Source organism: Zonotrichia leucophrys, chromosome 10 (genome assembly GCF_028769735.1).
Source record: "Zonotrichia leucophrys gambelii isolate GWCS_2022_RI chromosome 10, RI_Zleu_2.0, whole genome shotgun sequence".
Taxonomy (NCBI): Eukaryota; Metazoa; Chordata; class Aves; order Passeriformes; family Passerellidae; genus Zonotrichia; species Zonotrichia leucophrys.
Genome location: NC_088180.1, coordinates 9825195 through 9850865, shown reverse-complemented (window position 1 = coordinate 9850865; position 25671 = coordinate 9825195). Strand labels below are relative to the sequence as shown.

The 25671-nt window shown below is 40.6% G+C and overlaps 1 protein-coding gene across 6 annotated transcripts in view; it reads left to right on the top strand.

The window, feature by feature from the left end:
- The window catches only part of FBN1 (fibrillin 1), a 141496-nt gene that overhangs the window by 92895 nt on the left and 22930 nt on the right, over positions 1–25671 (top strand). For all 6 annotated transcript variants that reach the window (XR_010441528.1, XR_010441527.1, XM_064721767.1 and 3 more), the window contains 15 exons: positions 3290–3415; positions 4190–4315; positions 12372–12494; positions 13033–13155; positions 14903–15028; positions 16530–16652; positions 17214–17336; positions 18212–18376; positions 18784–18852; positions 18970–19095; positions 20352–20474; positions 20585–20743; positions 21599–21670; positions 23976–24101; positions 24853–24975. Coding sequence is in view for 4 of the 6 variants with exons in the window: in XM_064721767.1 (XP_064577837.1) it covers positions 3290–3415; positions 4190–4315; positions 12372–12494; positions 13033–13155; positions 14903–15028; positions 16530–16652; positions 17214–17336; positions 18212–18376; positions 18784–18852; positions 18970–19095; positions 20352–20474; positions 20585–20743; positions 21599–21670; positions 23976–24101; positions 24853–24975 (1833 nt within the window). In the remaining 2 variants the exon portion in view is untranslated. The remainder of the gene's footprint in view (positions 1–3289; positions 3416–4189; positions 4316–12371; positions 12495–13032; positions 13156–14902; positions 15029–16529; positions 16653–17213; positions 17337–18211; positions 18377–18783; positions 18853–18969; positions 19096–20351; positions 20475–20584; positions 20744–21598; positions 21671–23975; positions 24102–24852; positions 24976–25671) is intronic.

Here is a 25671-nt window from a genome sequence, read left to right as displayed (position 1 = left end):
GTAGGATATAAATTTTCCCCTTTAAGGTATTGTAGTCGATCCAAATCTAAAGCAGGTTGAAGACCATTAAAAAAATTATCACGAACAGAAGCCAAGATGCTGTGCATGTGTATTGTATGGTTATGTTGGAGAGAGGATAGACAGAGATGCTAGTAAAGAAGCTGATTGCTCTGTTCTGTTGTTTTGTGGTATCTGCTATTAAGCAAGCAAAAAAATTCCTATTTTTAGTTCTTTGTTTAGTCAAGTGCAAGTATGCTACATTAAGTCAGAGCTAAATGACTTGCAGAGAAATCTTTCTTAGGAAACAGGTCTTTTGCACTCTTAGAAGAGTTTGTGAGAAAATTTTTAGAGCTCTGTTATGACCAACTGTTCTCCTTTGGGAGTCTCAAAGTCATAATCCCAGGAAGTGAATTGTACTTGGTGATTTCCACATAGGTTACTGGAAAGACAATTTTCTCTTACTTCTTGCCTCACAGGCACTGGCCTGATGAGGCATGTGAATATTTGCCAGCTGTTTGCCAATTCCATCTGAGAGCTCCTTGAAGAGCATGTGAATTATAACAGGATTAATCCCTTGGAATAGAATTGCCTTTATAGTTGAACAAATGGAGAGTTTTCTATACTGGATTATTAGAATGCTCACATTTAGAATCTGTAAATATTTATGGACCTTGAACCAGGGTCTCAATTACCCTGAGCCCACCCACTACCATTCCAGAAGATAAAAGAGCCCTAAAGCACAGCAAAATGTAGTTTTCTCCCACATTGTGGCTTGCTCTGTCAGAAAGATTTAAAGTAGCCAGCCTTCAGCAAGTATCAGACCCTCATTCAAATAAAGAATTCAACTAAAAAAGTGCAGATTTGATTGACCCTGAAAACCTAAAATATTTAGATTAGAAGTAGTTTGCTTTAGCTCAAGTGTCTAGAAAAGGCAAGCTTTTACAAAAACTTGCCCAAACATTGGTGTTTGGGGCACTTTTTAAATGCAAAAATAAAACTGGCTGATCAAAACTGTGCCTCAGCCAGAATCTAAACCCAGTGAGAGGATTAGAGTGACATGAGAGGGAAGGGAGGAGGGAGGGGAGCAGAGTCTCTGAGCCACTTTTCTGTTTTCATCTTCTTTATTTGACTTGGACCAAATGACCCAAATGTCACTTCAACAGTCTTTGGGATCTCAAATCTGCTGGCTAGAAACAGTTCTCTCTTTACTCCCCCTTATCCTTTGCCACCCAAAACCAGAACAGATCATTTACAGCACCTTCCTGCATATTGAACTAAAACCCTTGGAATAGGAAACTTATCATCTTTCTGTTCTCAAAGTCAAAATGCAAGCAGCTCTCTTTGCTGTGGGGAGGGGACGGATTCTCTGTGGTTTGTCCACACATCAACCTGACCCTGAACACGTCCATTGAAGCTGGTAGTCAGATCTTACTTCAGTTGTGAATTTCTACATATCGATTTCTACATATCCTGTCTTGACTCTGAAAAATAGAATTTCCTTCACAGACCAGCTGTAATAACTATTAGCTATTCATTTTCATACTATCTTCTTATAAGGACTTGAGTGCAATATAAAAAGGTTTAAATAGCAGAAACACCAGACAACTTTGGATGTCAAGTCAAATCTAAGAAAATATCCAGAGATGTGAGGGGTCACCTTCACTACCCTATTAGTATTGACAGCGCTCTTTCCTTTTCTTGAAAAGATGTTATTTACATATGTAAACATCTGGTGAGTATTCAAAATCCACATACTAAAGTTTTGCCTCTGCCCAAACTAAGAAGAAGAAAAATAATTTGTAACTTTGCTTTCATGGCACTAAATACTTGGTTTTACACTGTTAGATTACAAGATAAAATAGGACTGTGACCTTCAATTGTGAAACACCTATTTTCAGTTTTCAGTTTTCTCTGTGCGTGAACATGTCTTTTATCTTTAACATCACACAAAGCTGGAAGCCATCACAGAATATATTTGCTGATAATTGACCTGGTAAGAATGCTCTGCAATTCAGTAGTAGGTCATGTTTGAATTGGTGAGGTTATGCATAAATAATCAGCTCAATTAGGAGAAACAACAGGTTCTTTGTCAGCTGATTTTCCCCCAACTGTGAAATTGGTACAGTGGCAGGTTGGTAAATAAAGTTCTTTATTTCTGTCATTATTATTCCCATTTCTAGAGCTTAAATTTGCATGTTAATTGAAATTCCATTCCAAATTAACATTTTCAGGCTAATGTCCATGTCAACATTATTTGCTTGTTAAGACAAACAGGGACTGGTCAGCCTTCTTCCTTGCGGAAGTTGTGTATCCACACAAGCACTAGCTGCTGGAAATACAGCAGAATAATGAACATAATATTTTAAATTAATGTGAGTTCATTTTCTGCAGCTGCATAATTACTGCAATCCACAATAGACTGCTCTGATAATGAGTTACACCCTTTCTCTTGGAGAAGATTCCTGAATCTTGTCCTTTTTGTGCTGATTTTTTTCCCATGGTATACTAGGCAGAGATTCTGATTTTGCTCTTGCTGGTCTGTGTTGGTGCTGACACAGGAAGATTCTGGGGATTTTTACAAGTAACACTAGTATAACCCCAGGGGCTCTGTAAGATTCCAGAACTTAGCATGATTTCCTTAATAGAATACAGGATCTGCTTCTGCAGCTTGGCTCCAATCAGTGATGGCAATTTTATCAGTTATCAATTGAGAAAACAACTTTTCATCCTAGAGGATGTAACTATATTGCTGGCCTGGGCAGTCAACTGAAATACTAAATAAGACCATAAAAATCTCTTAGTGAAATAAATGTATGTACTGTAATTATTCCCATCATGAGTTGAACGGTTTCCAGTTTGTCACCACCTTGAGATCTGTAGAGGTACTTTGCATGTATGATCCTTTTTAAAGATCTGTAAAGTTTGATGTTTTTGTTGCTGAATTTGACTTCAGAGCTTCTTTTGATTTCAACAATGATGGCTTGTATCCAAGAATGCCCAATTATATGTGGCTTTGTGGTACGACAAAAGTTCTGTTGGAGCTCTTTTCTCTGAAGAAAAAGTTGGTTCCTGTTCCTCCCACTTGACTCAGAAGGGAATATTCTGCCATTGACTTTAGCTGAAGACAAGGAACTTACTCATCAGCACAATTTTGCAATGTACTGCTCAGTTATTTACAAGGATTCAATCTTCACCATGTTTATCAGAGCATTAAAATGCCTACTTGCCATGATAATGGTTCATTGAACTGGATAAAGGTAACATGTTTTAATTTGATTTTCCCCTGTAGATATTGATGAGTGTGAAGACAATCCTAACATCTGTGATGGAGGCCAGTGTACAAACATCCCAGGAGAGTACAGGTGTCTTTGCTATGATGGATTCATGGCATCTGAAGACATGAAGACTTGCATAGGTAAGTGAAAGTACATATATTCCAATCTGCATTAAAAACTGAAAAAATATTTATTAGGGCACTCTTTCCAAGTAGACAGACAATGATATTTGAAGAGTATTCCTCTTATTTCCTAGTTTTGGTCACCTGACCACAGAACCAGCCCTATTGCACAAGTGCAAATGTAATCTGTATATCCCTGGAGATTGGGGTGCAAACATGATCTGTAGCCTTGCATCTCTGTGTCCTCTTCCAGTGTAGTTTTTTGTGCAACTTAGATAAAAGAGCGCCTGCAGAAGGATATCTAGCAAGATAAATCACCAGTGCTGATTTAAACTTGTCTCAGACAAAACTTTGTGGAAGTGTTGTACCTTGGTACAACAGAGTTGTGAAACAGCATATCTCCAAAGCCACATTTTCACATTTTAATTTAAAATCTTGAGTGTATTTCGAGAGAAATGTCAGACAAAACTAGACAATGCATGCAGGCATATATATAAATGTGTACAGACATATATATGTAGGAATTATCAATAATCACAGCCATTCTTTGGATATTGTACTGCACCTTAGTGTCTATTTTTACAAAAAGCTGGCATTAAAGGTATGTTAATGCAGATATGGTTATTAACAGTTACCCCAGATCTCAAGATGTGTGCTTGTATGCTAGGTAAGGAATAACTACTATAAACAGATTTTTCTTTGCGTATTTAGACCTGTGTTTGTATCAGAATTAATATCTAAAGAGATCTTTCAGTTACTTTCTAAGACATTTTAATTCTTGGGGTTTTTTAGATGTTAATGAGTGTGATCTGCATCCAAACATCTGTCTGAGTGGAACCTGTGAGAATACAAAAGGCTCATTTATCTGTCACTGTGATATGGGATATTCAGGCAAGAAAGGCACGACTGGTTGCACAGGTAAGTTTTAAAGCTTAATTATTAATTTTTACTTAAACTCATGAGTCTGCTTTTCTGGTGTTTAGAACCTCCTTTCACTGTGCTTCTTTTCACTTACTTGTGCTCCTATTTTACCTCTCATCTGAATTTGCTGAGCTTGTGTTCTGCTAAACTTCAGTGGTACAGCATTCAGCCTGATGCTGCTTCTGCTGAAATGAGTGGAGCAAGGATTGGGATCACAACTGGGTGTGTTACTGCACAGTTGTTCATCTGAGAACAGAAAATGCCATTCTCTGTAACTTGACAAACTCCTGAGGACCTCAGTGCATTTGGATTAGTTAATTGTATACTGTGCAAGCAAATAACATGTATCTGTTCAAAGTATTATTTGGCAAATACAGATGGTTTGAAATATATGCTAAAATATATTTTCAGTTTTTGCAAAGTGTCGACAATACAGTTACACAACTACATTCTATCAGCTGAATCAGAATTTGCTTTATTTCATGTATTGCCAGCAAACAGAAATGAGATTCAAATATACAAGCTCTGAGGCCATGATATATTAATAATCCAAGTGCTGGTGTCTCAAGCCAAGGTGTTGAGAGTCTTAGACTTTGCCCAAATATGAATGCAAACATATGTTTAATATAATTTTTAATGTAGACTTAGGGTAAACACATTTCTGGCAATGTCTTTGAGACACACTTTTATTCTTAGTCTGCACTTATTGTACAGATTTAATAATATATTTTTTTAAGTGCCCCAAATATATGAAGCTGGTTTTTTACAGCTCTCACAGAAAAGTCTGAGAGCTGGAGTTGTATTTTGTATATTGGGCTATGGATGAATAATGGTGCATTAGTAACAGCTGCCTTTACACATGAACTGATCTAAATCCAAGAAATCCCTAATTGTACTCTTTAGACCAACATTTCAGTGTTCTTTGTTTCTGTGCTAAATGATATGAAGATTTTCAGAGCTCTGGACCTGAGCACCCTCTCACTGCTCAGTCACACATGGCGCAGCTGTCAGTCCCAGCCTAGGGAGCAGGCTGGGAAGATGAGGCAGTGAGTTGAAGGCAAAAGACAGAGAAAGGTCGTGGAGGCAGGGGAGGAATCTCAGGTATGGCTTCTGGAGAAGTGCCTGGAAATAGCCACCATTCTGGCATCATGTGATTCAAGGGGGTGGCAAATGTCCCAAGCAATATTTTTTGTTAACGGAGACATCAGGAAATCCCTCTGTCCTAGTCCCAGCCAAGCCCTGACCTGTGGATGGACATTGTCACGAAGGCTCTTGCCACCTCCTTACATATTTTTAACCTTTCCTGCTGCTTTTGTCTGCATGCCAGTATTTCAGAGAGTTTGGCACTCACAAGGAAAAACAGCAGAACACCTTAATTCCAACAGATACTGTAGAAGGGCTCAGTAATTTGAAAGATCCCCATGGTCTAAGATGAAAAAGTGAAGTATCAGTTATGCTGATACAGTTGAGATGGGATCATATTCAAATAATGAATTTTTAAAAAATGATTCAAATAAGAAAGCAAGAAGCAGAGCAGGAAATTTCTAGATTGGTTAAATAATGAAAAAACTGTGGATACAGATCCCATAGTGATTACATTGGGTAGGTTCTCACATTCTGTTTTTTAAAATGTCTTATTTGCTGCTGGAGAATTTTGAATTTCTCATTTCTTGTTTGCACAGTATTAGAGCAGAGCTGAAGTTCCCAGGCTCAGGTACTGCAGACCATCAGAGCCTCCTTCAAGATTTTCTCAGGACGGACCTTGCCAACAGCATTTTGACTCCAGAACCCAGTTCTTGTCTTACAGACAGATCAAAAACATCCACAGTTTTTAGGAATTCCCATGGAAAAAAAAGTTACAAAAACATGTACAGCACTTTGAATGGGAGATCCTCTGTTTCTGAGAACAACTAAATCATGTCCTTTGGGTTCCATTCCAGTTTTGTCTAAATATTTCAGCTCCCTTGTCATTACTGAGTGATTTCATTTTAACAAATAAACTTGTTTTTCCCCCCCAATCTTTTAACAGTGTTCAGAATCCACCCACTGACTTACATTCCCATCCCACACAGATGTTAGTTGCCCTAGTTCTCCCCTCTCCTTGGTTCTCAGTAAGAATGTGGACAGTTCAGTAACAAAACCACGATTTTAAAAATACTATGCAAAAATACAGGTTGTAGATGCAGCTTTCCAACATCAAGTGCTGTGAATGACTTAATTTCCATTCACAGGGCAAACTGTGATAATCCAGGCTTAGAACAGTTCATTTTAGATTTTCCTAGGCAGGCAATGGTATGCAGCCACTAGAGAGGAGATTGCTGTGTTTTCCCCTATCTCAGTTCCAGATCACCGAGCTTTATGACAAATATCTTGTCTCTGCTTTTTCTGTCTATAAAGTATACATGTGCTTGTGCAGAAATGAAGTCCTGCTTTGGAACTTGGGTTTGTATTTTGTGATTCATCACCACTGAATTACTGCCTGTAAATCTGCAGTATTTCACTGTTGATGTAGAGACTTAAACTTGCTCTGATATTTTCAAAGAGAAACAAATTCCTCTCTGACTCTCTCCCATCCATCCTTGCAGTTATGGCTGTGTGCACACCCCCACTGGTTGTTCCTGGTGGAGGGGGGCTTGGACAAGCTTAACGTGGTCTTCACAGAGTCAGACTGCAAGAGGTGAACTTGGCAGTAATTTCCCAACATAGCCAACAGATCAAAAAGGAATATGTTACAAGTCAGCTGGATTTCTCCTTAGCAGGCTCAGGGAGTTGGGAGGCTGAGACCAGGCTCTGATTCTGCAAGGGCCATGCTGTTGCCATGTGGAGGAAGGCTGGTGGGAGTTACTCAGCTGCAGCCTTGGTGTGGGCTGTGAGCTTGGAGGGTTTGGTGTGAAGCATCTTCCACTGATGACAGCATTAGTGGATACAGGAAGAGTGAGTGCACACTGCATGCTTGCATGGCTGACAGGAACTTGGGTCTAGAGAGGTCAGACATCTGAGGCAGGGAAAGGAAAAGGTGAGCCTGTCATTTGCCCTCAGAAATAGAGCCATAATATTTTGTGACTTGTATAATGTACTCTCCTCTCCATTATTCGTGGCTTCTGGCCATTAATAATACATTGTGTTTCAGGCTTGGTGGCACAAGAGAGTTCTGGTACCAGTGAAGCATATGTTTGCCATCATGAGTCTGGGAGCTGGCTGTGTCAGGCCAAATACCAGAGGATGATAATGAAATCCTGCCCACCAAAGGGGGGTATTACAGGAGGAGTGTACTGGCAGTAGGCATCTGTCCAGCAATAACACGCTGTGCCTCAGTGTGCTGATGATGTAAGGATGGATAGCAGGCAAGAGCTGAACTGTCCCATGTGAAACTCCAAGACTACAGTATGCTGAATAAAATCTGAGAGTGATTCCAAAAGAGAAAACAATTTTACATATAGGAAGATGAGAATAGGGAATTTTTTCCCATGTATTTTTCAACTAGTATGACCGCCAAGATGAAATTCACAGTCTTTTCCCTCTAAAAAGCCTTAGTTTTTCCTACCTGATTACATGGGCAGCAGCCCAGGAGGAGGAAATGCCTTGTGACTTCCACCAGACGACTGGCCCTTGGGGAACTGGGCCCAGGCTCACGATGCCAGCGAAACGTCAGTGCAGTAAAATGCACAGATATGCAGAGACTGCCAAAAAAATGTAAAAGTCAGAAAATGCTTAAGGGATTTGCATAATTGCTGACAAACAGTACTGATTTATAGGTGGAGTCTGAATTAAATTTACAGTTTGCTAAGGATTCTTGTAGACCATTGAAGCCCAATGAAACCTAATAGAAAACAGTACACAGAGTACCTGGAGGATTTCATGCCCAGTGATGAACATGTGAATTTTCTTCAGTTAGTGTACACTATCATTCTGTTCAAATGCAAAGGAATGTTTCTAGAATGTAGGTGAGGAAACAGTGACTTATTGCCATGCTCCTCTCTGGCCAGCTTCAGTGATCCACTTCCAGAGTGGGTAAGGGTGTGTTGTGCAGTTTCTTTCCTTTGGTTGCCGCATTTTGCGAGCATAGGCAAAGGGTGACAGGTATATATGATGTATTTTTTCTGCACACACATTGAGAGCCCTAAAAGTTTGTGCCACTGTGATTAATGGGAGAGACACTTTATTAATTGGCAAAGGCTCGAGAGAAAAAATATTTGTCCAAAGAAGAGAACTGAAGGAGCCAACAAAACAGGGTGACTGACAGGTTTGTTTCCCCAGAGTGCTTAGGATTGTTATGATGTCAGACCTGCATATTATTTATTGTGCATATTCTCATCTGTTGTAGGCAGACAACTCTCTTAGTAGGAATGGGAGTTGTGCAATTGCAAAGCTGAGAACATGTGTGCAGCAGCACTGGGGCACAGTGGGACCGGCTGAGGATGCAGTGTCAGTCTCTGACTGGAATGTCTTTATTTTCCTTGGCTTGTCACGGACTCATGCTGGAGGCAGAAGGAGAAGGTTGATATAAATCAGTGACTCACTCCTTTACTCTGTAGTGAAAATCCCCATGAAGTCAGTGGGAATAAGCCATCATTGTGTGAAACCCTGACTTCAGTAGTGTCCTCGTGGGTGCTCTTTGGGTCATGATACCTTTACTCAGAGCAGTGCCTTTGTCTTCAGACAATTAAATGGAACTAGCTGGAGTATTTGAAGAGTATAGTACTGTTTGTACTGCCATGCAGACAGAACAGGGAGACAGAACTGGACTCATGCTTTTATTAAAGATCTTGAGTTAATTTTTCCCCTACAGAGCTCAACTTCTCCTTTCTGTTTCATTCTGTGAAGCCATAATTCAATACTTATGGCAACATAAATCCATATTAAGCTCCAGTATAAGAAGGCATAAATTCCAATGATTTCAGTGCACTGTTTACACAGAGCCATGTTTGGTCTGAGATCTCTTTTGCCTTGGAAATAATGGCAGCATAATAAATGTAGACTTACAACTCAGCTGTGCAATGAAAGGAAAGAATTGGGATTATAGCAAAACAACATCAGAGTTAAACACAGGGGAAAAGAAGTAAAATCTGGGATGAAGCCAGTGATGGTATTTTATATGCCTCAATCATCTTTCATTTAAATATCTGAAAAAACTTTCCATACATCATGGAAATAAGCCCTGCAATGTGCCTTTAAAGGTAGATGGCATTCGAGAATACAATTTGCATTCCCTATTTGATCTTTACCCAGGCAAAAAAGTGTGGAAATCTATTGAAAATTTTTACTGGAGAAAAGATATTTTTTTTATTCAAAGCAACTGGAATGACATTTCAGTGGTTGATGCCTGAGAAAGTTGAACCCATTATAAATACCCGTGTTTGGGTATAGATTTATATTTGCAGCATTCATTCCAAGGAAGATTCTAAGCTTTTTAGAGTGTGTGTCAAACAGCTGATGGGGAACAAGTGTCCACTGCAAGGGCCCCAGTGTTGTGGTGCTGCTGTTCTGCTGGGAGGTGTTAGCGGGGATTCTCAGGTACAATGTGTCAGTGGGTCAGTGCTTGGTGGGATGGAGCCCACAGTCACTTTATGGAGAGTGGAAAGTTTGGCTTGATTTTTCTTAAATCTGAGCCTGAGCATGACTTCATTGTGGTATAGCTGTTGCATGCAAGTTTCTGTTTGTGTTTGCTGGTGGTTTAAAAAAAAATTCTTGGCAGAAACCTCTCTTCTGGTGATGGGTTTTTTTTGTGTTTTGTTGTGCTCTGCAGGGTATAAGGAAGCTGGTGATTGTATGTTTAAAAGCACCAAACAATCAAATACAGTGGAGTCTTAATGTGAGCAGTTTAACAGTTTGGAGTTTAAAATCATGTAAAGGTTAAAATATAGAGTGTTTGTCTCAGCTTTTTTATGTCAGTGTATACTGTAGCTGACCTCTCTAAATTCCTTCCAGTCTTTCCCCAAGCCAAAATGAGTTGCATTTTTTTCAGGCCACCCTTAAGATTTTTTGACAGATGCAAGTTTCCTGTTTAGTGTGATGTTATCTTCATGAGTTTCTGCACATGCTAAAGGCAAAACTGCTCTGAGATTATTTGCTCCTGACCCTTTTTTAAGTTTTAAGAAGTAAGTGTCCATTTGCATGTTTTCAGGCCTGGAGTTAACATTCATTAATGGTAGATTCCAGCTGCCAGATTTAGATTCATATCTAGATGTCAGCATTCAGATTATGGGAATGCTCATGTCTGGAGTTTTGAGTCAAAGCAATGCCTTGCTTAGAAAGAGACTCAGAAAAGCAAGATTGGATTAAATTCCACTTCAACAGACTACAAAAACTCCAAAGCATTAAAAGCCAACCCACCAAAAAAAAAAAAAAAAAACCACAACAATACAAAACAAAACCAACCCCAAACAAACAAAGCAAAACAAAAAGCCCAAAAACCAAATCACGAAAAACCCCCAAAATCTCAACAACATAAAACCTCAAGCAAGCACAAAACTCACCAAACAAACGCCCCATCCCTCCCAGCCAGCAGTCATTTTGGGTGTTTTCTGGCCTTGAATATTTAATTTTAGGATAATAGACAGATGTAGTCTGCTTTTTGAAGTCGTATGTTGCCTTTATGAAAAGGCAAAATATGTGTACAAGGCATAGTGAAAGGACACAGCCTTTTGTCTAGAGAAGTGTGGACAGAAAAACTTAAGAAAGTGTTTTAAAGGAAATAGTTAAGGTGATATCTGGTCACTTTCTGCATTAGCTCCACAACTTCACCGTCTTTAAAGAGCTAATTGTTTGCAGGTAAAATCATAGGGAAATTGAAGTCTGTGATTTTGGGGCTGGAAATCCCAAAGGTTGTTACATATTTGATGGCTGATGCCTTTCTGGAGGGTCTGAGCTGGGTTTTTGTCTGTGGAATCACATAGAGTTATGAGCTTGTTTTGCCTTTCCATCAGCTGTTTTACAGAGGGAGATGGTTTGGCTTACAGCAAGATCAAAGACACCTGGGAAGGCTGAGAAATGGGTATTAGTTTTAAGTGGTTTGATGTGGACCCTAGGTAGATTACATCCTGCATGGAGGTAAAGTGCAGTTCAATAGGGCAGTTACAGAAAATACTGTAAAATCCAAAGCTCAGATAGGCAAGAAAATCCCCACCAGTTTTGTTTCAGTTACCAGTAATAACTTCTGAAAACATCACCTTTTAGTTTATACATTCTTCAACTACTTATATGGAGCATTAATAATGCTTAGTGAGAAGAGCAGGAAGAATGGAGTCCAGTTTGGGTTTTTTTTGTAGTCTATACATTTTGACATTGCCAGAGAATGCCCAAACATGAAAATAACGTGAAAATAGCAAGTACTGAAATAGAATGTGCTGGCATGACCATGCATGTTGAAGACTGAATGACTTGCTGCCTGGTGTCTCCAAGGATGCTGACTTCTCACTGAGTTCCTAATTAACTGCCTGCCTGATGAGCTGCTCAGCTCTCCTGGTAAATGCAGTGGAACAGCCTGTGCCCAGCCTTGCACACAGCCCCTGGCCCAGCAGAACCTGCTTCGTTCCCTGCCTGGGGACAATCCTAGGGGCAGCCAGCTGGTGGTGCCTGGCTGGAGTTCATCAGCATCTGTGCTGGGGGCTGTGGGAGTGCTGCATTCCAGGAATCCCTGGGCAGCAGAGTTTCCTTTGACACTTTTTAGCAAACTCTGCAGTGTGGAGCCACTGTTGTAGTCCCTCTCTGCAGACTCTGCCCATCTCTGCAGGATGGGCTCTCTGGGAAGGCTGTTTCCTGAGGTACTGTCTTCCTTCTGAAATATCCTTTGGAGTGAGCTGCAGCAGCACTGCTTTACGTGCCTATCAGAAGAACAGGTAGTGGGGCAGCATGTTTGAAATGCGCTACGTGCTCCTTTTTCCTTTCCTTTCCTTTGTTGTGATTTCATCTTCAGCTTCCTTTTTAAATGTCATGTTGTAAAAAATGCAGTCTTGCTTTCATGTTCACATTGCCTTTCTTGAGAAATTCTAGTGTCAGTTGTCTGGATATGAGAAAGTGGTTCCATGAGCTGCTCAAACATCTCTGTTTACAGATATCAATGAGTGTGAAATTGGAGCCCATAACTGCGACAGACACGCCATATGTACAAACACAGCAGGAAGCTTCAAATGTAGCTGCAGCCCTGGCTGGATTGGAGATGGTATCAAGTGCACAGGTGAGAGTCTTATGCATTTGTATTTATTTGTAAGGCCAGACCACAATGGGGTTCTAGCAATTTTGAAAAAAGTAATACTACACCTATAAAATGTGAAGGCAAGTGGTTATTGAACTGTTAGGTTGATTTGACATGATCTGTTGGAGGACAAGTCCTGCACCATGGTATCTGTGAAATCAGCTTTATCTCCTGTTTGGTTTGTGAAATGACGGGAACAGACTGAACCATGGACAGAGATGCTTTGTGCTTGAGGGCAGCTGATGGGAGGCAGTGAGGGCCTCCTGGTGCTCCCCTTGAAAACAAGGTACAGGCCTTAGTACTGAGTGCCTGGAGCTTCCTCACAGTTAGCTTGTCAGACTTCTTTGGTGGGCTGCAAATAACCTTTCCCCACTTTTTCAGTCAGATGGCCACACATATGTATGGGTTTTATTATGGAAGATTATTTAAAGTAGAGCTTCTGTGTGCCATACACTACTTAAACTTTGTATTCCTGTATGGGTTTTTAACTAATTTTTTCCCCTGTTTTATTACTTTAAAGATCTGGATGAGTGCTCCAATGGAACCCACATGTGCAGCCCACACGCTGACTGCAAGAACACGATGGGCTCTTACCGCTGCCTGTGTAAAGAGGGTTACACTGGGGATGGCTTCACTTGTACAGGTGAGCTCAGGAGAGCAAAGGATCAGCTCCGTGCAGCCTAAGTTATTCTGTGATCCAATGCACAAAACCAGCTTTTAAACATTTGAAATTTTCATTAATATGTCATCATTAATTGTCTTCTCCTCACCTAGGCTGCCACAGCTTAAAAGAAATATTATATATTATACATAGTCTAACTCAATCCTTTTTTTCCCTTGATAAAATGTAATTTTTCATTCTGCTTTTCTTGTTAGTTTAAATGAGTGGCAAAATTTCTAAAACAATGCTTGAATATGTAATTTGGCTAGTTAGTAAACTAGTCCATTGGCTACTCACCTTAACACTTAAATAGTAGGGCATATGCATCAAAATTACTTCACAAAATTGCCTAAAAAGTTTGTCCTTTCCTCAAGTGAGTGTGTGATGTCTGTCTGCTTTGCTCCATCATCCTGAGAGCTGCTGTCAGGATGCAGTGCTGGCATGTAGAATGAAGGAAGTAGCTGCTTCTGAAACCTCATTTTATAAACTGTAAATGAGATTATAAAACTTTGCTAGGGAGACGTTTCCCACCCACACTTCAGTCTTCTGCTTTGAAGAGCAGATTAGTTCATGTGTGCTTAGTCATGAGGAGCCCTGCTCTTGCACTGAGGATTGCAGTGTGGCTGGGATGTTGCTGCCTGGAGCAGAGCCATGTCACAGAGCTGGTGGGCCAGCTTTTCAGCTGGTGCAAATCAGCAGCTCTCTATCAGCTGCAGCAGGTTTTTAGAGCATCTGAGAATCTGGATTATCAGGTTTAAGGCTGGGTTTGAATAATTCCAAATTCTAAGCAGACCTTGGAATTCTGTTTAATTCTCTCAGTGTAATTTCATCTTGAATCTGATTCAGCTTCCTTAGTGGCCATCCTAACCCAGTGCTCTTTGTTAATTTCCTGTATGATGATTTCCAGGAGTCTGTAAGCTACACCCTTCAGATGAACTGCTTACAGAACTCTGCATTCAGTAGAACGTTTTTCTATTTGGATTCTTTATTGTTTGTGAATTCAAGAGGTGTCTGGGACTCAAGCTAGAGCACTCAAATGCTCTGTAAGCCCTCTGCCAAAGTGTGCAGTGTGCAGCATTCTCCCTGGTAGGTGATTTTTGATTTACCAGCCATGGACTTTTCAGAACTCTTACTGCCAGCCAGACTGTGTTGCAATAAGGAGGTGTTTTGGTGATGTGTAACATTTCAGCTTGAGAGTAAGGGCCATGATCTATCCAAAGGTGAGTGGAGTCCGGTAGGAAGGCTGTTTCTCTCGTCAGCTGTTAACCTGCAGTTTAGTTTTGATGAAGTTCTTTTTGTCAGTGTTTTGATGTTTGGCATGGAGAACTGCCTATTACCCTGTGTTTGCTCACTTGCTCACTGCATAGTAAACCTCCTTTTTTTTTTTTTCCAATTACTGCCTCTAGGCTTTGCTGTAATAGAAACAATAGCTATAATAAATTTCATGTGCTCATTCTGAGTCTAAATTTGACCCTGTGACTGCCTCCAGTTGTTATTAACGGGAGCTACTATACAAGTCTCCTAAAGATTTTCCTTTTGATTAGAAGCTGTATTTGCAATATGTCAGGAATATACAGAGCTGTTACATATACACATAGCTAGATTGCAGTTTCTTCTGCACATGTTCAGATAGAATAATTAAAATTCTTGGAGCACTGAATGCTTCAGCTCAAATGTTGGTGAGAAAAACATCTTTACTGCTAACTTGCAATATCCCTTCCTTTTACAGACCTCGATGAATGCGCAGAAAACTTGAATCTCTGTGAAAATGGGCAGTGCCTCAATGCCCCTGGAGGCTATCGCTGTGAATGTGAAATGGGATTTTTGCCAAGCGTAGATGGGAAAGCATGTGAAGGTAATTCTTTGTAAGCTTTGAACAACACTCAACAGATTCTGCCTTAATACTGTTTTAATGTTCCAATTTTTTACAATTGTTTGCTGTTGTGGTTGTATTGAGAACTGCATGAATTTTTTTAATGTATTTGCTTTTTTGCACTTGATACATTTATTATGGATCTGTAGATGTTCATCTACCTGCTATATATAAATAGAACAGCTTTTGAAAGCCTATCTTATGATATTTTATTTTGGGGTCTGATTGGTGATCCAAATGGCACTGATAGCTGCCATTTCTTCTTGATCATTGATGTCCAGATCTTCATTTTATTAAAAACAATTAAACAGAAAAAGTTGTTAGTTCTCGTTGGTATGTCTGAAGCTGAAAAGCAGTGATTTGGTAACCAATGCAATGCAAATGCTTTGATGGCTTCTGTGAGGTGCAGAATCAGAGTGCGAAGCCTTGCAGAAAGTCTGTATGACTACACCAAAAAAAAAAAAAATCCAGTGTGACTATTTGTTCAATTTCAAAAGTGAGCTGTTAATAGTTTACCGCTCATTCATAAGAGCTTTGCATATGCAAAGATTCAAAACAATCAAATAATAAACATGTTACCAATGTGATTAAGGCAATATATTTGATTTGAACATTTGAAATCCTCATTTGTTATAGCATTAATGAGTTAAGTCAGTCAAGGAGTTGCAGCCCTATCATCTGACATAGCAATAACTCATGACAACTGATATTTAATGGCGTTCATAAGTACATCACTTTAAAAAGGATTTTTCCCCTGAAAAGTGTTCTGTGTATTTTTTAGAAATCTACTGAGTCAAATAATTTAAGTGAGTTTCTTTAAACAAAACCAATATTAGGTTCCATAATGTTTCACGAAACAATTTACTTTCAAATCTTTTAGCTAAGTTTAGCTTTTTGAAAGGCTAGCTCCTGTTGCTAAAACAGACTTGCCTTCATGTCTTAGTTGTGTACACTAAGTGCAGTATTTTAAGGTCCTTTGTAAACACACACTTTTTATTGTATCAAATTAGTTGTTCTTTGTGCAGTGCATGTGGCATTCAGTAAATGCTGGTTCAGACTCAGTGATTTGAAGAAAAGACACAAAAGTGTCTGCTTGCCAAGCTTTGAAGTTCCCCTTTAGACACAGCTCTTGCTGGTGTCCAGCTTTCTGCAGATGACTGCTGATTTTTAATAAACTTCATTTTATTAAGACATGTCTTCTGCTATCTTTAATATTTCTACTTGTCAGATTAGCCCACTAATAAGCTGGGATAGTTTCTGGCATAGCTTCCAGAGATATTGGAAGGAGCCGTTTTCTCAAAAAATCATTATGGATTAGATTCCTTAGGCTCCAACATAAATTTTCCATGTTTCTTTTTCTTGTCTTACTTGATGTGCAGAAGCTGTTGTCTTCCAGATCCATGCTGCTGAAAATGTCTGCAGTTCTCTATGTCTCAAAAAGATCAGGAAACCTCATATTTTTCTCTTCCTGTTCCTTAATCAGATATTGATGAGTGCTCACTTCCTAACATCTGTGTCTATGGTACTTGTCATAACCTCCCTGGACTCTTCCGATGCGAGTGTGAAGTGGGCTACGAGTTGGACAGAAGTGGTGGCAACTGCACAGGTAAAACTCTGCACAGCATGCCTTTTAATCTGCTGTCAGTGCCATAGTCAGCTCCTTGGGAAATTCTTTTAAGAAGCTGTACAAATCAAACTGGTTGTAGGAAAATACAGACTTCTCTACTGTATAACACAGGATTCACCATATCTTTTTTATGCTCCTCTTTACTGTTCTTTGTCCACCTCTGATATCCCCTTAAGAAGGGGAAAAACAGAACAGAGAATCCCTCTGGCAGAGATGTATTGTGCTTTGTGCAGTACTGGATGGTAAGCTATGGCCTTGTCTTGTATTTTTCCCTTAAGTTCTTTTTTAGTACTTTATGTGAATCTTGTTCATAGATTGATTTTTTTCAGGAAAAATGCTTTTTTTCTTTCTCCTATGAAATGATGAATTCATCTCAGACTACTGTTCTTCTAAGATGCCTGTTTATTTTTTAGAGCTTTCTGGAGACCACTGTCTCATAACTAATGGATTTGTGATGGTCAGCATACGGTATCTGATGTATCACAGTGCTCTTGAGTGTCCTGGAGTATTTGCCTAGGACATGCTGTGTTTTTCTTGCAGATGTTAATGAATGTGCAGACCCCACAACGTGCATTAGTGGCACGTGTATCAACACTGCTGGCAGCTACACCTGCGAGTGCCCTCCGGATTTCGAGCTGAACCCCACGCGCGTTGGATGCGTTGGTAAGGGACCACTCCCTGTGCTGTTCACAAGGGAGCTTCCAGAGAGGGGCTCCAAGCTGGCTGCTTAAGAATAAAGTCCTGGGTCATGGGAAAGGGCTTGATCAGGCTCTTCAATTCCCATCTCACCGCCCCTGGCTTAGAAGCTGGAGTAGGGCAGCAGGAGCATGTCCAGAATTGATGCAGCATGCCAGCAGTGCCCCACTGCCAGAAGCAACCCCCTGGGGCTTGTAAGAGCTGTCCACAATTTACAGCAAGCAGGAGACAATTTTAAAATTCAACAAACTTTAGTCCACATCCAGCTGGCCCCAAGATGGCAGGCAAATGAAGCTGTGGCATGAAGCCACCCATGCTCTTGGAGCACTGAGTGCACTTGGCTGGGTGCAGCTTCATGACCAATGGAAATGCTCTTGTATTAGGCTCCAACTGCTTAGTAATCCTAATATTTCCTTGGTTTTGTTTGTTTAAGTGGGTGTAGGATGCTTCTCAAATTATAATGTGTTTGAAATTCCTAACATTTAGTAGATGCTTTCCTGCTTGTAAACCTTGAGTAGAGGAGAGAGTAGTGGATATCTGGAACTGGAAAGATGTACTAATGTCAGGGAAAATGTGAGTGAAAATGAGAAAAAGCCTCGCTGACATGCCCTTGGACTCAATAAGTAAATTTCCTACTTTGTGAAAAGTCCAAAAAAGCCAAGATATGGAGCAGCAGCAACCTACCTAAGTGGAAATGCTGGGGCCCGCTGGGCAGCACAACTCACTTGCTTTTGTGTCCTGCAAGAAATGGCAGCCATCTGTGGGTGTCCCTCACCCCGGGAGGATGTGCTGTGTTTTGCTCTCTCCTAAGATGTGTTTGTCATTGTGTGCATTGTGAATAGATACACGGTCTGGCAACTGTTACCTGGACATCAAAACTCGGGGGGATAACGGCGGCACCTTCTGCAGCAATGAGATTGGAGTGGGCGTTTCCAAGGCCTCCTGCTGCTGCTCCCTGGGCAAAGCCTGGGGAGTTCCCTGTGAGCACTGCCCACTGGTGAACACAAGTAAGTCTGCACTGCCTGGCTTGAGCACAGCCATGTGTTTGGCGGGTTTTTTCCTCATTTAGCCAGGAATAGCTAAAATAGCTCAAATACTGGTGTGCATTTATTGTGGGCATGCAAGGGGCTGGCTTCCGCTGGTCTTCACCAAAAACTTTACCATTCTTTCAGAAAGATTATTTAGTCAGAATATTATTGTTTCTTCTGAGAAAGTTTGCTCTTACACTGAAGACTACTGAACTGTTTATGAAATGGAATAACAGATAATGTTACAGGGTAAAATCTAGTGTCTCTAGCTGGTTACTTTGTAAATTTACATTTAAATTATCTGTAATTATCTGATCTATTTTCAAAAACAATTGTGCTGAAACTGTTTCTACTATCATATGCTCATAAATCTGTTTTGTTTCCAGCTGAATATAAGGTTCTTTGCCCTGGAGGGGAAGGATTCAGACCAAACCCTATCACAGTTATATTAGAAGGTAATATTTGCAATTATTTATGTTTACATGTCTGAAATTGTAAAACTCTGTAGTGAGGGTCTTTTTTTTTTTTCCATTGCAAACATTAATAAAATGTTTATGTGTTTGTTTGGACAGATATTGATGAATGTCAAGAACTGCCTGGACTTTGCCAAGGAGGAAAATGTATTAATACATTTGGGAGCTTCCAGTGTCAGTGTCCATCAGGATACTACTTGAATGAAGAGACTCGAGTGTGTGATGGTATGGAGCTTTCACTTAACTAGACTTCTGCTTTATTCTTTGAAAATAAAGACAGATCAATATGCAGAGAATGAATCTTTCCTTGAAAAGGAGCACAACCAGACTAAGCACTGGAAAGCTATAGGGTGGTAAAATTGAACAAGTTGAAATATTGCATTAAGAGTGTGAAAATTCCTTCTTGACCATGTTGAAATAGATGAAAGGGGGTTTTTTATTATCATATTTTGATCAAAACCTGAAAGTCCAAGCATTTTTTTCTGTAAGACATAATTTGGTAACTGGCTATAAAAAAATAGCTGTTTGGTAATGGGCAATGAATAAGCAGTCAGATAAAAGAAATTTTCCCCATGAATCTGGTGGACTGGTGTGTCCATGTATTTTTCCACTGCTTTTTCACCCCTGCTTATCAAGTCATCAACTGAAAATATTGGTTTTACTGCAAAACATGTTCCTTTCCACAGCACAATCACAAGTATGTGTCACATCATGTGCCACTCTCAAGGTGTGCTGGATATAAAATCTTAAGCAACCCATCAAGTTCCAAAGTTTCCTGTTGTCCATTCTGTCTTTGGTCTTCCAGATTGTTAATAATGTTAATGTAGTGCCCATGAGGTGCAAACCACTGCAGAAATACAAAACATTCAGGTCCTAAATTAAAACTGAACCAAAGTGCTTCATCCACATTATGCTTATGTAGCCCGACAGATGCTGAGTGGTCTGTCAAAGATACCCTAAAGTTTTAAGGCTGGGAAAATGTTTTTGAACTTTTGGGAACTGAGGTGTTTTGGAGTTGGTTTGATTTTGGTTAGATTTTTTTAAAGAAAACTTAGTCTCTTGATGAAGTAAATGTGACATCTTGTGTTGAAAACACGGCTCACTTTCCCCACTCAGGCAATGCTCAGTAGGGACTCCACAGGGAGCCACCTGGTTCTTTTCTAGATCTTAGAGTCCAGAATGGAGAAGATTCTCAAACACTATTTTTGTGCAACAGATGCAAAAGTCAAATTGCTGTTTCTGAGCTTTCACACATATCAGAGTTCCCATCTTTGCATCACAGCTGGGCTTTCCATGGCCACCTGTGCTGCCACTTCCTTTTCTGTGTGGCTTCGCTCCACCATGACCTTCCTCAGAGCCCCTTCAGCTCTTCTCCACCAGCACCTTCCTACCTCAGGCATTACTGAGACATTTTTGTTCTCAGAAGCACAACAAGAGAGTTTCTGTGGCCACTCACTCACTGCCTGTTTGTTCTCTTCTAGATGTGAATGAGTGTGAGACACCTGGCATCTGTGGGCCTGGCACGTGTTACAATACTGTTGGAAACTACACCTGCATCTGCCCTCCTGATTACATGCAAGTCAATGGAGGAAACAACTGCATGGGTGTGTGCTGGGGTTTCTCTAAAGCTTTAGCTTAGTGCTTTGGGCCAGGGAGATCATCTCCCCTGAGAGTTGCCTACTGCATTGGCCTGAGGTTTTCTTAATTTTCACAGATATGAGAAGAAGTCTGTGTTATAGAAATTACTATGCTGACAATCAAACCTGTGATGGAGAGCTGCTCTTCAATATGACCAAGAAAATGTGCTGCTGTTCCTACAACATTGGGCGTGCCTGGAATAAGCCTTGTGAGCAGTGTCCTATCCCAAGCACAGGTACATTTTTGCATTGCAAGGCCTTGGTAACGTCATAATCACTCTTAGTGAGTGTAACACCATTAGGGATGCTATGTCTTTTTTTGCTCTCATGTGTCTAAAATGAAGGGATTAGTTGCCTCTTTGTCCTGGAGATGACCAGCCCTAGTCATGATGCAGGCATACGTGGAGTGGTTTGTGTCTGTGCTGCTGGGTTGTGCCTGCCTTGTGCCAGTTTCACTGTCTCAGAGACTTCATGCTTTATATTGATTAATCCATCTCCTTGCTTTGTTGATCCAGTGTTGAGGCACTGACCAAGACTTTATTGGTGTTGCTCCAGCAAATACAGGATCTGCTCTGCTCTGCCTTGATTGCTGTTTGCCATGAAGGGCCTTTGTGCAGGCTGGGGGCTGGCAGAGATACCTTGGTGTGCTCTGGGAGTGATCTGTGTTGAGCAGCCAAATGTAAAATGTAGGAGTGTCTCTGCTAATTGCATGGGCACACAGGACTCTTCCACACTGGGTGAGACTTCAGGACATCCACTCTGGTTTGAGGTGGTTTGCTTCAAGAGCAACTTCCTAGACACTTGATTCTTCCCACTTACAGTTCAGGTTTTTACAAGTCAGATCTGAAATTGTGTGCAAACATTGTAGTGCACAGGGATAGGCATAAACAGAGCAAAATCAGCATGTGATCCCAACTGAATGAGAACCCAAGGGAACAGGCATGGTGAGTTTGGGAAAGGGGCTGCCTACCTCTGCATGCTCCGCACGTTCTGAAAGAGTAGAAGAACTTTCTTGGCCAGAGCATATGATGACTTTTTGACTGTTGATTAATTCCAAATGCTTCAATCACTGCTTTGCTTTCCTGTTGCAGATGAATTCTCCACACTCTGTGGAAGTCAAAGGCCTGGCTTCTTCATTGACATTTATACAGGATTACCAGTTGGTGAGCTGTAATTTATGTTTTGAACTAAATTCCATGCTACCTCTGCCCAGGGAAGAGGGAGGGGAGGTTTGTTTTCCCAGTTTTGTTTGTTTTTTTCATGTGAGGAATAACAATTAAACAGTGTGATGGAGTTCAACCCTCTGTTTAAGTCAAACTTGAGTGCAAACTGGCTACTCCTTGCTGGCAGCAGTGACAGTTGCTGCTTGTAATCAAGGCAACACAGAGCTCCAAAGAAACTGTAATCAGGGCTACATGAGCAGGGCACAGATAGTGGGAATGAGAGGTCTGGGAGTAAGGCCAACCAGCATTTGGTCTGAGAGGAACTGGGAGTCTTTCCTTCAAACTGAAGCAAGATTTAGTCTGACATTTCACATCAGTCCCCCTGGGTATTGGTTTGACACAAAAATCCTTTTTTCTGCTCAGCTGGAATATTTCTCACATATGTTATTGTGTGTTACATTTGAATCGTGAGTAACAAATTGCAAAACAAAAAGAGAGAGAGAGGAGGAATTTTAGGACAAGGAATTGAGTAAATCCCTAATGGGACTCCCTTTTGTTTTCATTTACACTAAAATGCAAATGAAAAGCAGATAATGTACCCTGTAACAAACAGAGATGGCATATAGGCAGTAATCAGATGCTTTAGCACGAAGCTGTTCTGTCGTGCAGTGTTTAGCTAGTTCAATGAAAATGTTTCTAGTAAAGTGGGGAATGTAATTTTTAAAGAGGTTACAGAAATTCACAATATTTATTTACAAGGTCATTGCTTGGAAGCAAAGTTTCTCTTTGTAGCTATTAGCATTAGTCCAGATTGTTGCAGAGTCTGCTCAGCTAATTGGGCCCAGCACCAGCAGGGAGCCCTTGGATGTTGCTAGCATGCACAGGTAGAAGCTGCAGCTGCAGAGCTTGGCGTGTGTGCAGGGCTGTTGCAGGCTACCACAGCACAGGGCTGTGCAGTGCAGGAGCCAATGGAAACAGCAGGGCTGTCCCACAGAGCCCCCAGCACTGCCAGTGCCTGCAGGCTGTGCTGAGACTGGTGCACGCACAGCTTCTCACAGCTGTGCAAATCACAGCTCTCCCTCTGCTTTGGGATCCAGGCTGTAGCCTCAGCTGCTGCTTTGGGATCCAGGCTGTAGCCTCAGCTGCTGCTTTGGGATCCAGGCTGTAGCCTCAGCTGCTGCTTTGGGATCCAGGCTGTAGCCTCAGCCTGCTGCTTTGCACAGGGGTCACTCATGTCCCATACACCTGCAGGCACAGGATCAAGGGAGAGCCCTCTGCAGGGGCACTGCTCTGTGTACCCTCTAATGTTTGCTTACAGTCCAATGATGTTACTCTCTATTTGGATTAAAGTTTTATATAGTTACTCCAGGTGTTTGTTTCAGAAACAGAAATTGTTCTGGTTTTATTCGCCCTGTATATGAGAGGACTCAAAATTACAGAATCTAATGTAGAAAATTAGGGGTTGGATCCAGCAGAAAAACAAAGCAAACAAACAAAACCCACCAAAACCCCAAACAAACAAAACCACATTATCTGATGGAAACTCCTGTCAGCTGACAATTTCCCACCATATTCTATGACTGTGTACCTCAGTGCATATGTCAATGTTTACTGAAGGCAGAGGAGTCTCTGAACTCTCTCATGTCAGAATATTAAGATGTTTAAGGACCCAATAGGTAAACCATATAATTGTAATAGCAGCTGGGTTTTTTCCTGCCAAAATCAGTTACTTAACTGGGGTGTATGTAAAGCATTGGCAAACCCTGGCTGCCTGGCTTAATCAATCTAATTAATAGCATGTTGGCAGCACTTCAGATGTTACCTGTCATTGGCACTTTCAAACTCTTACATAAGACCCTGAAAGGCTTTTCAGATTAACTAGGGTAAAATAGTGCAAAACTAATTCTGATGGGTGTTTTCATTCAATCATGCTCTCCTGTGTTAAACCAAAGACAGTTCCATTGTCTCTCTTTGACTCTTCCCAACAACTCCACTGTGGCACTTGGGAAGGTGATGAGGTTCATCAGGGCTGTGGGTGGGAGACATGAGGAAGGACGTGTCTTCCTCTGTATTCCTCTGTAGCAGAATATACCTTCAGTACAGAGAAGAGTCAGAACCTGAGAAAACAGGAAATACCTAAATTTCCACAGTGTGGAGTGACTCGCTCAACTGTTCAGTTGGGAACATTCTGATGCTTGCATTATGTTTGATAATTATCTTAAAGGCAAATGCATAAGGACATACTCTGTAGCAGAAGATTCCATGAAGTTCTCAGTACAAGCATTAAAAAAAATTATTCTTGCAGATATTGATGAATGCAGAGAGATTCCTGGAGTGTGTGAAAATGGGATCTGTATAAACATGGTTGGCAGCTTCCGGTGCGAGTGTCCTGTGGGCTTCTTCTACAATGACAAGCTCCTGATCTGTGAAGGTAGAGTGCTCCTCTCATTCAGAGGAATGGTGTTTCACCAGTGGCAGCTCAGACACTGCCTAACCAGAGCCTGGAAGGCATTTTTAATGAGGGGAAAATACTGCTATCAGTGTAATAAGTCTGTGCTAATTCAGACATTTTGAATTCTTTTGCATAGAAAATACCATATTTTCTGTCAGACATCTAAGGCCTTGAAGGCACATGAGTCAGCAGTACTGGGAAGTAATGTCTTTTTTTTCACATTTGACAGTAAAGCCAAGAAAAAAATAGTAGTATTGAGTCAGATCATGAGCACAATTTTTTTTTAATTCCAAAATAATTTTTTCTAATGGAACAAATATTTTTGTAAAAAATAGAAACAGATGGTTGTTTATTTCTAGTTTAAACATTCCCTAACATTGTATTAGTCAGTTTAATGAAGAAACTGAAGGTAGCATATGAGTTGCTGTCATTCTCTGCTGTGTGTTATGACTGCTGGCAACAATGGGAGCTGCAGGCAAGGCACTGAGAGCTTTGAGTAAAAGCTTCTTCTTTGTGCTGCTTCTAAGTGAAAACCAATTACATTTCTAGGGAGATAAAGTTCTCCTTTTGCAGCACCTGAAGTAAAGAAAATTGATCAAGTTTTTTTTTGCCTAAAGCTTTCTTATGGTGTTTACATTGAAAGCTACTAATTAATACTTGCATGCTAAAAAAAATGCTTTTGACATCTTTCCACTTACTATAAAACTCAACTTCCTCTTTGTCTGGGCAGATATTGACGAGTGCCAGAACGGCCCAGTTTGCCAGCAGAACGCAGAGTGTGTGAACACAGCCGGGAGCTACCGCTGCGACTGCAAGCCGGGCTACAGGTTCACATCCACAGGGCGCTGCACTGGTGAGTGCTGCCAGCACCAGGGGCTTCTAAAGGCCTTGGAAAACGTCTCTCCTCCCCACAAAGTCGGTATTTCAGGAGATGAGCTGAGCTTCAAGAGCTCTTTTAAAATCTTTTAGGGCATCCCGTAATCATTGAGGTAATTCCAGGCACATCCCATGGATGTATTAGTGGGAGTTAAAAACCTAAGTAGTTGTTTGTCTTTCATTTTCTTTAGCCCTTGTCACATCTAGGAATGGAAGACCATTTGGTGCACTACCTTTCTGTATTTTCTGATTTTCATTATGATTTTCTATATGTGTTTTAGCAATTTATTTTCCACTTGTATTTTTACAAATAATTCCCTGCTTGCTGCTGGAGCCTCTGTGGATAAGGTAGACTTATCTTCCTGCCTGTATGCAATAACTGACTTGAAAAGCTTATTTTTGAATTTCCTAACTTTGATACAGATTTAAACAGGGCCCATAACTTTATTTTTAAATACTCTTTGAGTGGGACTGAACTTTTCTAATCTATTTGCTTTTTCTTACAATATCTTAGTCCAGAGAGGCATTCAAGTTATCTTACTTGAAGAATTGCTGAGATTTTAAAGAGTGCAGTGGGACAAGCTGCTGTAAATATTATATGCTATATACATTTCTGAACAAAATAAGAATTACAATGGAAGCTAGTTACATGATCCTTGGGATTTTGCTTCTC